The 12,455-nt window shown below is 45.5% G+C and overlaps 1 protein-coding gene across 1 annotated transcript; it reads left to right on the top strand.

The window, feature by feature from the left end:
* Window positions 1–9,032: 9,032 nt before the first annotated feature.
* Window positions 9,033–12,381, top strand: LOC143576892 (protein NRT1/ PTR FAMILY 1.2-like). The gene is made up of 4 exons (XM_077060883.1): window positions 9,033–9,122; window positions 9,627–9,844; window positions 10,634–11,184; window positions 11,464–12,381. Exons 1-4 carry the CDS (start codon window positions 9,044–9,046, stop codon window positions 12,347–12,349), a joined length of 1,734 nt encoding a protein of 577 aa, XP_076916998.1. The 5' UTR covers window positions 9,033–9,043; the 3' UTR covers window positions 12,350–12,381.
* Window positions 12,382–12,455: the final 74 nt, after the last annotated feature.

Below are 12,455 nucleotides of genomic sequence, written 5' to 3'. Positions count from 1 at the left end.
CCAGCCGACATGACTGGTGTACCCCGGGGAAAGGCAGAGCATAAGCTCAAATGCGATCCGGCCGTTACGCCGATCGTACAAAAGCGCAGAGTAATGGGGCCCGAGCAAACTAACGCGTGCAGAACCCAAGTCAAGGAACTCCTTGATGCGGGCATCGTGCGCGTCAGCAAATATCAAACATGGGTTGCAAATCCCGTAATGGTACCGAAGAATAACAAACAATGGCGCATGTGCATAGATTTCAAAGATTTGAATAAAGCATGCCCCAAAGATTGTTATCCGTTGCCAGAAATTGATCTCAAGGTGGATTCGGTGGCACCATTTCGCCTTAAATGCTTCTTGGATGCGTATAAGGGGTACCATCAAATCCACATGGCTGTAGATGACCAGGACAAAACCGCCTTTCGGACGCCCGATGGCACATTTTGTTATAAAATGATGCCGTTCGGACTTAAGAACGCGGGGTCCACGTACCAACGACTAATGGACAAAGAGTTTCACGCCCAAATTGGGAGAAACTTGGAAGTCTATATGGATGATTTGGTCATCAAAAGCCCCGAGCCAGAGGCGATGTTGAAAGACATTGAGGAAACTTTCAACACGCTCAGAAAGATAAACATGAAGCTCAACCCGAGCAAGTGTTCATTTGGGGTGGAAGAAGGGAAGTTCTTAGGAGTCATTATTACTAAAGATGGCTTCAGAGCGAACCCTGAAAAGGTCGAAGCCATTGTCAAAATGGAATCACCTACCACCATAAAACAGGCTCAAACACTTAATGGACGACTAGTCGCGCTTAACCGCTTTTTGGCAAACCATGCAGATAGGTCGTTCCCTTTTGTGTCAACGCTAAGAAATTGTTTAAAGAAAACGCACTTCCGCTGGACACCAGAAGCGGAAGCAGCTTTTCAGGAGATTCGATCACGCCTGATCGAACTCCCAACACTCACGGCACCACAAGCGGGGGAGGAGTTAATCCTATACCTCTCCGCAACAGATAGAGCAACCGGGGCAGTCCTGCTTGTAGAACGAAAAGGCATCCAGATGCCAATCTATTATGTTAGCCGCGTGCTGGCAGACGCGGAAACCCGGTACTCTACCCTGGAAAAACTGGTCTTGGCACTTATACACGCTTCACGCAGGTTAAGACGATATTTCCAGGGTCACCCAATCACTATTCTCACCAACTTCAAACTCTCAAATGTTCTAGGCAAACCCGAGTTATCGGGACGTCTAGCCAAATGGGCAATTGAATTGGGAGAATATGCGATTCAATACAAGCCGAGACCAGCCATTAAAGGTCAGGTCCTGGCCGATTTTATTGCAGAAGTCCCCGCTTCACGGGAGAAAGAGTGCCAGGAGGAGGTTCAACCCTCCCCAGCACACGAAATCGATGAAGTCTGGCGACTCTACACTGATGGAGCAGCTAGTAACGAGGGTTCAGGCGCAGGGTTAAAATTAACAAATCCAGCAGGCCAGGAATATACTTATGCTATTCGGCTGGATTTTCCAAGTACGAATAACGAAGCTGAATATGAAGCATTCCTGGCCGGATTGAGGATTGCGCGAAAGATGGGTGTAAAAAATTTGGAAGCCCACGTAGATTCCATGCTAGTGGCAAACCAAATAAACGGGACGTACACGGCTGTGAACGACACAATGGCCCTGTACCTTGCCCAAGCCAAAGCCATCATGCGCGATTTTAATGATTGTAAAGTGATACACGTCAAGCGCAGCGAAAACAAATCTGCGGATGCGTTAAGCAAGCTTGCATCACTGGCCTTCACCCACTTGGGAAAGGACATTCGCGTGGAACTCCTCGAAACACCATCAGTCCCGCACAAGGAAATTTGTGTCATCCAAACCGGTATAGAAACATGGATGACCCCAATAATAAAATACCTTGAAGCAGGAACGTTACCAGAGTCGAAGTCACAGGCAAGAAAACTACGCTGTAAAGCACTGAATTATCAGCTGGTCAATGACACCCTTTACAGACGTAACTTTCTTGGCCCATTGTTAAGATGCGTGGACAACCAAGATGCTGACTACCTCCTAAGGGAGGTTCACGAAGGCATCTGTGGAGTACACGCAGGCCCCCGCGCTGTGGTAGCCAAGCTAAACAACGCGGGATACTTCTGGCCGGGGATGCATATGGACGCGTTGGCATACATCAGAAAATGCAGATCTTGCCAGCTTTACGCACCCAACACGCATCGCCCGAAAAATGAACTTGTTCCTGTCACTTCCTCGTGGCCATTTCAGAAGTGGGCCATTGACGTGACAGGCCCATTTCCAACAGCAGCTGGGAATGTTCAGTTCCTAGTGGTAGCCATTGACTACTTCACCAAATGGATAGAAGCGAAACCTTTAGCCCAAACAACCGCAAAGCATATCAAAAAATTTATTTGGGAATTTATTATTTGTCGTTTTGGACTTCCACAGAATTTGGTAAGCGACAATGGCACCAACTTTGCTGACAAGAAGCTACAGCAGTGGCTGAAAGAACTTCAAATCACCCACACCTTTACCTCAGTGGCACACCCACAAGGTAACGGTGAGGTGGAAAGAGCAAATAAGAGCATCGTCGAAGGCATAAAGAGAAGACTCTTGGAACATAGATCCGGTTGGGTAGACGAGCTTCCACACGTCCTTTGGGCAAACAGAACGCTGAAGAAGACCAGTACGGGAGAAACCCCGTTCAGTCTCACCTATGGCACTGAAGCCATGATCCCAGTTGAAATCGGTTTACCCTCACCAAGGGTCTTAATCCAACCAGAAGACAATGATGCGGAAAGACGGTTAGACCTTATGCTAACCGAAGAGCGCAGAGACTTAGCCGCCGTGCGTGAAGAAAACTACAAACGACAAATGCAAAAATACTACAACACGCGGGTAAAACTCTGCAACTTCAAGGAAGGAGACTACATACTGCGTAACAACGAGGCTTCGAACCAACAACGCCCAGGAAAGTTGGCCCCGATTTGGGAAGGGCCATACATTATCAAAGAAGTTCTGGGAAAGGGCGCGTACCGGCTCGAAAGGCTCGATGGTACTCCCATCCCTAGAACATGGAATGGAGCTCAATTACGCAAATGTTATATGTAGATCAATTCCAACTTGTAAAGAAAAGGCCTAGAGCCACTTCTAATGGAAATGATTCTCCTTTCATGATGTATTAATAGCTTGTAACCTATGAACTTCCCTTACGGGAAGAAGTAGTTGCGTGTGGAAGGCGGCAATACCCGCATAAACACAACGCCAAAATGTTAAAAAGTTCTAAGGAAAACTTACACGCAGGTCAGATGTAGGTAAAGTTTAGCCATCCTTGTAAGTGCAAGTGACGGTCTTACCCGCACAATCACGAACAAGGAAGCCAAACTTAACTTACCGTCTACCACGTTAAAAGGTTAACTTATGAACACTTAAAAGGATAAGAAAAACCTACACGCAGGTCAGATATAGGTCTAAAGTTAAAGCCATCCTACTAAGTGCAAGTGACGGTTACAGCCGCACAATCACGAAAGAGGAAGCGAAAACTTTAGTCCATTATCAACCACGTTCAAAGGTTTAACTTAATGCCTTAGAAATTTCGAAAAGGAAAACCTACACGCAGGTCAGATAGAGGGTAAAGAATAGCCATCTTACCAAGTGCAAGTGACGGTTTTACCCGCACAATCACGAAGGAGGAGGCGAAACTTTAACCCATCATCAACCACGTTCAAAGGTTCTTATTCTAAACACTTGGGAAATTGCTAATTTAAACTAAGTATGCAAGTCATAAGTTTATAAAGCAAAGAACCCAGGGAAATAACAATCTTATACGCAAAGAGATTAATATTTCACAATCGATTACAAGAATGGCTGGGTAACTACCCGCCTAAAAGAAATCTATACAAGGCTGTCTATCCTAGCAGGGGGAAGGGATCTTCAAGATCAGGCTTCAGGGCCACCTCCGCTTGGACCAGCACCGTCAGAGCGCGGCTGCCCAAGGAAAGCCTTAAGGATGCTTAGCCCATCATCAGCAGCAGCAGCTTCATTCACCTTCTCCACCACTGGATGCGGGAAGGCAGCGTACTGATTCACAGCTTGGTCATAAGCAGCTTCAGTATTAACATTGAATAAAGGGAAGTTGGAGGGCGGAAAGCCTCTCTCAGCAAACCCTAGACCAAGCAGGAAGCCAGTCTTCTGCCCATCCTCATGAGAAGCGTTGAGGGCTGCGCTCATTGCATCGTCGTAAGAGGTCTCTGAAAGGACCCGACGCACAACCTACAAAAGAATATTACAAGTTAGAACATTTTCTAATTACGAGCGGAAAGCGTAAAGAAAAAGATAAAGATACCTCAGGCAACGCTTCTCGAAGCAGCCATTGGAGGGTAGCTTGACTTTCTTTGTAAGCACGTTCGGCTCCGCTTTTATCAAGGTTGGCAAGTTGAACTTCCTTGGCGGCAGCTTCTTCGACGCTTTTGAGTTTCCTTTCAGTACGGTCAAGCATCCCCCTCTGGTCAAGGATCTCCTGCAGCTTCTTGGCATCTTCCATTGCCAAGGCGTCATGAGCATGTTGAAGAGCCTTTAATTTGCATTTAAGCTGCTCATTCTCTTCGCGAAGTGGCTCAGCAACAGCTTCAGCCTTGGCAGCCCTCTCAGTTGAGTTTCGCGCAGTCTCCTTGGCCAGCCGAAGCTGTTCATTCACAGCTTGGGCAGCCTTGGAGCGGGCCTCGAGTCGCGCCTGGACTTCAACCTCGAGGGCCTTGAATGCCTTCTCCTTCTCGGCTGCGGCAGCGGCCAACTGCCGGTTCTCCTCCCGAAGAGCCCGCGCTTCAGATACATCTTTGGCGCGAGCTGCTTTTAACTTGTCGTTTTCACGACAAAGCAGCTCGACGCGGGGCTGCGTTCGGGCCTGGAGAACCCGAAGCTCATTGGTTAGCCTACCCTCTTGGTAGCTAGCCATGGCTTCCCCCAACGCACCATGAGGAGCAGCGTGGCGAGCCCAGTCCACGCACTCCACAGGGGTGCGAAGGGTTGTTCCTCGGCGTATGTTCCATCTTGGAACATACACTTCATTGGAATCCGACACTGCAAAAGAAACAAAGGCAGTTAGGAAAAGATGACAAAAATATACAAAGAAAAAAGAACCCTACGTACCTGTAGGGTCAATAACAGGCCGATAGCCGCCAAACCCATCACCTGAACCTAAAGGAAATCCATCCAACAGGTCAGGCAGACGGGAAGGTGGCGTAGATCGGCGGGAAGCCCGGCGCGTACCTGATGGTCCGGCCGTCGGCGCCGGTGGCGCAGGTATAGTGGCAGCCGCCGTGGTAGCCATTGTTGGCGCCGTCTCCTCAGCAACAGTAACCGCCGGCTCCGTGAAAGATGCTGTAAAAATTGCACTCACGGCCGGCGGAGACACCTTCTCAGCTGGAACAGCCTCAGGAAGGCTGGAACCAGCGGAAGCAAGCGTAGACGCCTGGGTCGACGCCTCGGGAAGGCTGACCGAGCCTACCGTCATTGGCGGGGGAATACTTACTCCAACTCCACCCTGGAATGCGTCAACATCCACACCTGCACAAGCAAAAGTGTTAGAAAAATTTATTTGAAACAACAAATATAGACAGGAATTATGGGGGTACTTACGGGGTTTCTTGAGCTTGAACGCACGGACGAGCGGGGGCGAACCCGATGGAGCCGGCCTCTTGACACCGGTAACCGTCGTCGTCGCTGCCTCCCCGGAGGTAACACCTGCAGCCTCCGGAGCGGTGGTCTCCTCACCACCGGGCTTCCCCGCCACCTCTGCGTTATCTGACTCCGAGTCAGATAGGACTACCGGGTCGGCCGTAGAGGCCACTTTCTCCTTGCCTCTCCCGACGGCAGCCTTTTTCTTCCGCACCAGTGGAGGACCTTCTGCGGATTCCTCAGAAGAAGAAATGTCATGAACTCCAGCAGCAGGCACAGCATTGAGAGGTTCAGGGTAGAAGATAGGCTTACCTGGCCGTCGGTGGCTCAGGATCTCTTGGCCTGGCGGGTAAACCTCCACGAACCGACCCGCAGTCTGCTCTAAGATGGGCAACTCGTTCTCGTCCAGAGCACGAGTACCCATCCGCGCAGGACCATCTTCCTCCCGCGGATTCAGGAGCGACTGAAGATCGTTACCCTCTGAAATCAACAAGAAAGTTAGAAAAAATCGTAGTCAGCAAAAAAGAAACAAGACATACCATAAGGGGTAGAGTTCGAACCATATTCAAGGACGATCGGAACCTTATCCGCATTCGCCGCCTTCCACACCCGGCTCATCCCCAGCATCACCATCGCCGACTCCGGAAAACGGAAAACCGGGGACTGGACCCGGGATATCTTCGCGAACCATTCCGCCTCCTCGTAGTTGATGGCGGGAAGGTTCGGAAGCGGCTGGCCATTCTTGAACTTCATGGCAATAGGGATGGCTCGAGCGGATATAAAGAAGAACTCTCTTCTCCATGAGCGAAGACTCCGCTCGGTGGTACAAATCTTTAAACCCTTGATACGGGTTGTAAGAGTGTACCACCCTTGGATGCACCTCCAAGTATAGAAGGTCATCAGGCGGTCAACAAGGGGCTCAAGGCCCAGTATCCGGCACACCCACTCAAAGTGCCGGACCTTGGCAATGGCCATGGGGTGCACCTCTGTCAGGTGCACACCGTGCCTCTCTAGGACACGGTACACAAACTTTGTCAACGGAAACCTAAGGTTCCCGTAGACAAAGAATGCAGCATAAACCCCGATTTTGCCACTAGGGGCATCGTACACAGTATGGTGGGGCTCAGGAAACTCAGGCTCGAGAGACTCGAGCATGAACTTCCTGACGATATACTGGTACAGCTCGACAGGAAGATAACACTGGCATTCGCCAGCAGTCTTCTGATCATCAGCATCGTGAGAAGACATGGTGGAAGAAAGAAGAGATTTCAGAGCAATGCTTTACTGAAAAAGAGAAATTCGCCGGAAATTACTGGAGAAGAAGAGATGAAAGTGGAAAGTGTGAATTACAAATAACCTTCTCCCCCTTTATATAGCAATCGCAATTAATGCGATGAATTTAATACGGAAGAGAGAGAAATCAAAGGTGCAATGAAACTATGACGCGTGGCAAAAGCAAACTGGCAACAGCTGTCAAAAAGGACGTGTGCCAGAGATTTCGCGGCTACGCGCCCGAAATCCCGTGCCCACGCGCCTGAAAAAGCAACTGGAATGACCACATAATGTCATGTCGCCATAACTTCTGGCACGTCCTGACACAGTCAGAAGAAACCGTCGCACGACGTTTGAGGTATTGGGTTGTTATCCATCCAACTCTTCAAATTTCAAAATTTAAAAATTTGAAGACCAAGGTTCAAAAAAGTAAGCGGGAAAATATCCCTTACCTTGGCAAACAAGTAACCATAAGCCGGGTGTGGGTACAGTGTAAAGGCAAAACCCTTCACATACCTAACACCCGCAGGGAATTGAAGCTAAAATATTTGGCAACCAAGTAACCATAAGACGGGTGCGGGTACAGTGTAAAGGCAAAACCCTTCACATACCTAGCACCCGCAGGGAATGGACGCCAGGAATACCTTGGAAGTAAAGTAACCGTAAGACGGACGCAGGTACAGTGTAAAGGCAAAACCCTTCACATACCTAGCACCCGCTGAGAATTGAAACCAGGAAGGATCTTCTGGGCAATGCTTGTGAAAACGGAAGTAATATCCCCGCATTGCGGGAACATCGAGTACTACGTTGTTTGAGGCTCCAAGATGGAATTGGTGGTTTAAACATAATTGATCACTATGTTCAAAAACTACCAGAACCACAGGGAGAATCCGCACAACTAAGACTCAATGCTCCTGACTTGCGAGGAGGTTACAGACCTACCCGCATCATACCCAAAGACCAAGCAGGAAACTCGGGAATTTCTGCAAGTGACAAGGACTTCCGCGGGAAGAACCCCCATGGAAAACCTTACAAAAACCCCTTTTCAAAACCCTTTGCTTAAGTCCAAAAGTTCACCTCACTTTATTAGACATTCGTGAGAAGAACATTGGACTGGGGGGACTTGAAGAGGTAGGTCCCAGCAGGGCTCAGTTGGTCCCGCATGACTCACCTTGAACAGGGATGTCTGCGCAAAGACCATCTACTCCCGCAGGACCCACCATGCTCAGAGAAGCCTACGCGCAGTATGCACGCTGCATACGCAGGGAAAAGCCTCCCAATGGTAAAGTAACCCGCCTGTTCCCGCAGTTGCGGATACAAGCCATCAGGGAAGGCTACCCGCACAGCATAGCTACACGCATAAGGCTTAACACTTACAAATACAGTGTCACCTGAAAGAATGAGCAAAGGCGGGAGGGGGAAAACTCCCGCCAAAATGGGCCAGTCCGTATGATGGAGGATCTTTTGCGTGATACCTGACGAGGTAAAGACAAAAGATCTGACCAAGAATGCGACAGCTCACTGACAGCAGCGTGGCAGACAGCACGCCACAGCACTGTGACCAATAGCCGCCGCCTACCCACCAACTCCTGCCAGACCACGTGCCTAGCCTGCAGTTGGTAGAAGACGAAGAGTGCACGGCACGCCTGCTCTGTGTCAGCCGCTACCTATCCACCACTCACAGGTAGGGCACGTGCATAGGTTACAGTTGGTAGCGTGTTGGGCCGGCTAAACCCCTTGGAAACCCACCTTCGGCTATAAAAGACAGCAAATGGTATTATCATTTCATCATCTACTATCTCGTATAACTTACTTGATAACTGCTCTAATAGTATTCACATACTTTTATATTCAAAGAGCAATATAGACTGATTCTCACGCCGGAGGGTGGTCACAAGGAGGAACCCCCCCCTTCTCAGTGACGAGCTTACGGTGTCTGTTTTGCAGGTTCCCTGAAGTACAACTTACTCTGCTGGACCTAACCTTCGTGGGAAACATTACTTAGCCCCCAGATTACCTATAATCTGCCCGGGGTCACTTAGTGTTTCTTCAGTTTGTTTTCTTGTTGATTTTAAACATAAAAAGAAAAAGAGAAAAAGTGATGGAGGTTCCTGAAGAAAATGAAGCAAAATTATCAGGAATTCGAAAGGGTGGTCTAAGAACCATGCCATTCATCTTAGGTATTCATCATTTGTTTATATACCCTTTTTTTCTAACTTTTCTAGTAACTGATGGGTACTCACCGTCCAATTCAACTAGTTTTGACGAATACTTTTTGATCAAACTGCTAACCATATTTTTGGAAACGTAAATTAAACGTACGAGGTTGAGTTACCCGTGGTCTAGGTTGGTTTAACAGTTCGGTTTTAACAGTTTTAAGTTTCAACCAACTTTTTTTTTTCAAACTTATTAGTTTGTCTTAATATTATTTAAACGATAACAATCGTAATTTTGATTAGGAATACATATACATAACTTCACATTCCAAAAATAATTATATGGATAATAAAGGTTACACGTCTGATTCCAAGTTTCAAACCAGACCAAAACATTAAACTGTCAAACCATGAAAACCAAACCGACTTATGACAGTTTGGTCGGTTTTTACATCCTAGCATAGGATATATGATGATCACATGCATAACGATGGTTTTAGTTTTTTAATTTTTTATTAAAATGTACAGCAAATGAATCATTTGAAAAGGTGGCAAGTTATGGACTAACTCCAAACATGATTCAATACCTCATGTTTGATTACCATATGGGTTTCGCTAAGGGCACAAATGTCATTTTAAACTGGTCGGCTGCCTCGAACTTCCTTCCGATCGTCGGAGCTTTTCTCTCCGATTCATATCTCGGCCGATTCCTCGCCATTTTTCTTGGTTCCATATTTAGTCTCATGGTATGATCATGTCATTCTCTTTATATACATTTGCACCTTTTTTTTATCTCATATCTTTTTATATTTGGATAATAATCAAATTTGAATGATTTACGGTGGGACATCTTGGTCACGGGACCAACTTTTGAGCAAGCAGAGCTCGAGCCAAACTCATTTAAAATTAGAGAGCTAGAGCCCGAGTTGTCTCAAACTCGATGCTTGTATATCAAGCTCAACTTGGTAATTATTTTTAAAGCTAGAACTTGACTCGATAATATTATTTTCAACCTCTAGTTTGATTTGAGTTCAGCTTGTTTATTGTTTACGGACTATCTAATATTTAATAACTTTTCCTATATATAGTTGTGGACTTATATATACGTTTAAAAATATATAATAGCATTTTCATCCTACTTTCTATCTCTAAATAAAAAATTACATTAAAACTCACTACATTTTATCTCCCTGTTTCAATTAAATAATACTTTTTATACATTTTATCATTACATTTTCTCTTTCCTTCACTCACAACCACTCTCAAAATATATTAAAAAATTATAGGGGATGAAAAGTAACTTTTCAAATATACAGAAAAATCACTACTTTTTTTAAAATATAAAAGCTCTTCATTCACAACACCCTGAATCACTCTCTAAATTATAAAAACACTCCTCACACAAAATAAGGGATTGTATGAGAATGCTCTAAGTAACTATATATGAAAAAGTTATTAAATTATAATTATTTTGGTTATTTTATAATAATTTTATATATAATAATATTTGTTATACAACTATGACGTTTTTGCAGGGCATGATCCTTCTGTGGTTAACAACAGTGATTCGGGATGCAAAACCGCCCCCTTGTGATGTGCAGGTGCCTAATACATGTAGTTCACCAACACCCATTCAATATGTTCTCCTATTTTCTGCTTTAGCTATTATGTCTATTGGGGCCGGTGGGGTCCGCCCATGTTCTCTGGCATTTGGGGCGGACCAGATCGACTCCAAAGATAATCTAAAGCGACAGAGGGTGTTGGAGAGCTTTTTTGGGTGGTATTATTCCACAGCCATTACGGCGGTCATGATTGCATTTACGGCAATTGTTTATATCCAAGATCGTCATGGATGGAGAGTCGGGTTTGGAATCCCCGTTATTCTCATGTTTTTATCTACCTTCTTTTTTGTTGTTGCGTATCCTCTTTACTACAAGATGAAAGTCAAAAAAAGCGTGTTTACTAGCTTTTGTCAAGTGATATGGGTGACTTGGAAAAATCGAAAGCTTAAGTTGCCAGACTCGATTGATGGCTCGTGGTATAACAAAAATGATGCAAGCATCACTAAGCCGACCGATAAGTTAAGGTACTTTGACTATGCATCTCATTGTTTTCTAGCACATGTGATATGGGTCTAGCGGGTTAGGTAATGTGTAAAAATGCCTATATTTTTGTTTTGCCTTTAGGCTAGAGTGGGTGGTCCCCCCAACGTAATTTTATCTTCCGTTTTATAAATAAATAAAGTATCAAATATGGTTCACACATGTAATACACTTTACAGAATTACTGGTAAATCTAGTTCGATACAGATAAAAGATAATCCGAATCAACTCATCATTTTTACGATTTGTTGTTTTGCCTTTAGGTTCTTAAATAAAGCTTGCATTCTTCGCAAACCCAAAGACATGACCAAACCAATTGCTAAGGATCCATGGAGCCTGTGCACGGTAGATCAAGTTGAAGAGCTAAAGGCACTTATTAGAGTGAGTCCATTATGGTCTTCTTGTATAATGTTATCGGTCACCATGAGCCAAACCACATTTCCTGTTCTCCAAGCTCGAGCCATGGATCGACACATCACATCAAGTATACAAATCCCCGCAGCCTCATTCGGCTTCTTCACAATCATAACAATAATGGTTTGGGTCATACTATATGACCGGGTTATCCTCCCTTTATTATCAAAATTTAAAGGGAAACCCGTTCATATAAGTGTGAAGTTAAGAATGGGGGCAGGCCTAGTGTTCTCAATAATCGGGATGGTGGTTTCGGGGATTGTAGAACACGTAAGGAAAAATAAAGCGATTGAAGACGGGTTTTTAAATAATCCTCAAGCGGTTATCAAAATGTCGGCAATGTGGCTTGTTCCACAACATGTCTTCAATGGGCTAGCGGATGCTTTGAACATAATCGCTCAAAACGAGTTTTATTATTCTGAATTCCCGAAGAGTATGTCGAGTATCGCAATGGCCCTTTATATGCTCGGGTCGGCCTTTGCAAACTTGTTGGCTAGTCTTTTGTTGAGCACTGTGGATGATTTAACAAAAGGGGATGGTAAAGCGAGTTGGGTTTCTACTAATATTAACAAGGGTCATTATGATAAGTACTATTGGCTCCTTGGTATTATGAGTTGCATAAACTTTTTGTATTTTGCTGTCTGTAGTCAGGCTTACGGCCCGTGTGTAGCTAGAACGGTTGTAGAGAGCGATAAAACTAGTGATTCTGGCGACGAACATGAGTCAAAAAGCTAGGATAATAAGATTGAATAATTTATCTGTTTTGATTCTTTGTGCCACAGGGTATGTTAGCTCCATATTATACTTTACTTGTAAATACAAGGTTTTTTTGAGTTGGGAA

Source organism: Bidens hawaiensis, unplaced genomic scaffold (assembly GCF_021521415.1).
Source record: "Bidens hawaiensis isolate Kalapana, Puna unplaced genomic scaffold, B.hawaiensis_p1.1 tig00028335_1, whole genome shotgun sequence".
NCBI classification, from domain to species: Eukaryota; Viridiplantae; Streptophyta; class Magnoliopsida; order Asterales; family Asteraceae; genus Bidens; species Bidens hawaiensis.
The sequence above is the reverse complement of the archived record's forward strand: the minus strand, read 5'-3'. Positions and strand labels throughout refer to the sequence as shown.

What these genes read in the sequence shown, in the direction of transcription:
- LOC143576892 (XM_077060883.1), top strand. Translation starts at nt 9,044, where the DNA reads ATGGAGGTTCCTGAAGAAAATGAAGCAAAATTATCAGGAATTCGAAAG. An exon ending in AACCATGCCATTCATCTTAG is followed by an intron (nt 9,123 to 9,626) that starts GTATTCATCATT and finishes TAAAATGTACAG; the next exon opens with CAAATGAATCATTTGAAAAG. An exon ending in AAGCCGACCGATAAGTTAAG is followed by an intron (nt 11,185 to 11,463) that starts GTACTTTGACTA and finishes TTTTGCCTTTAG; the next exon opens with GTTCTTAAATAAAGCTTGCA.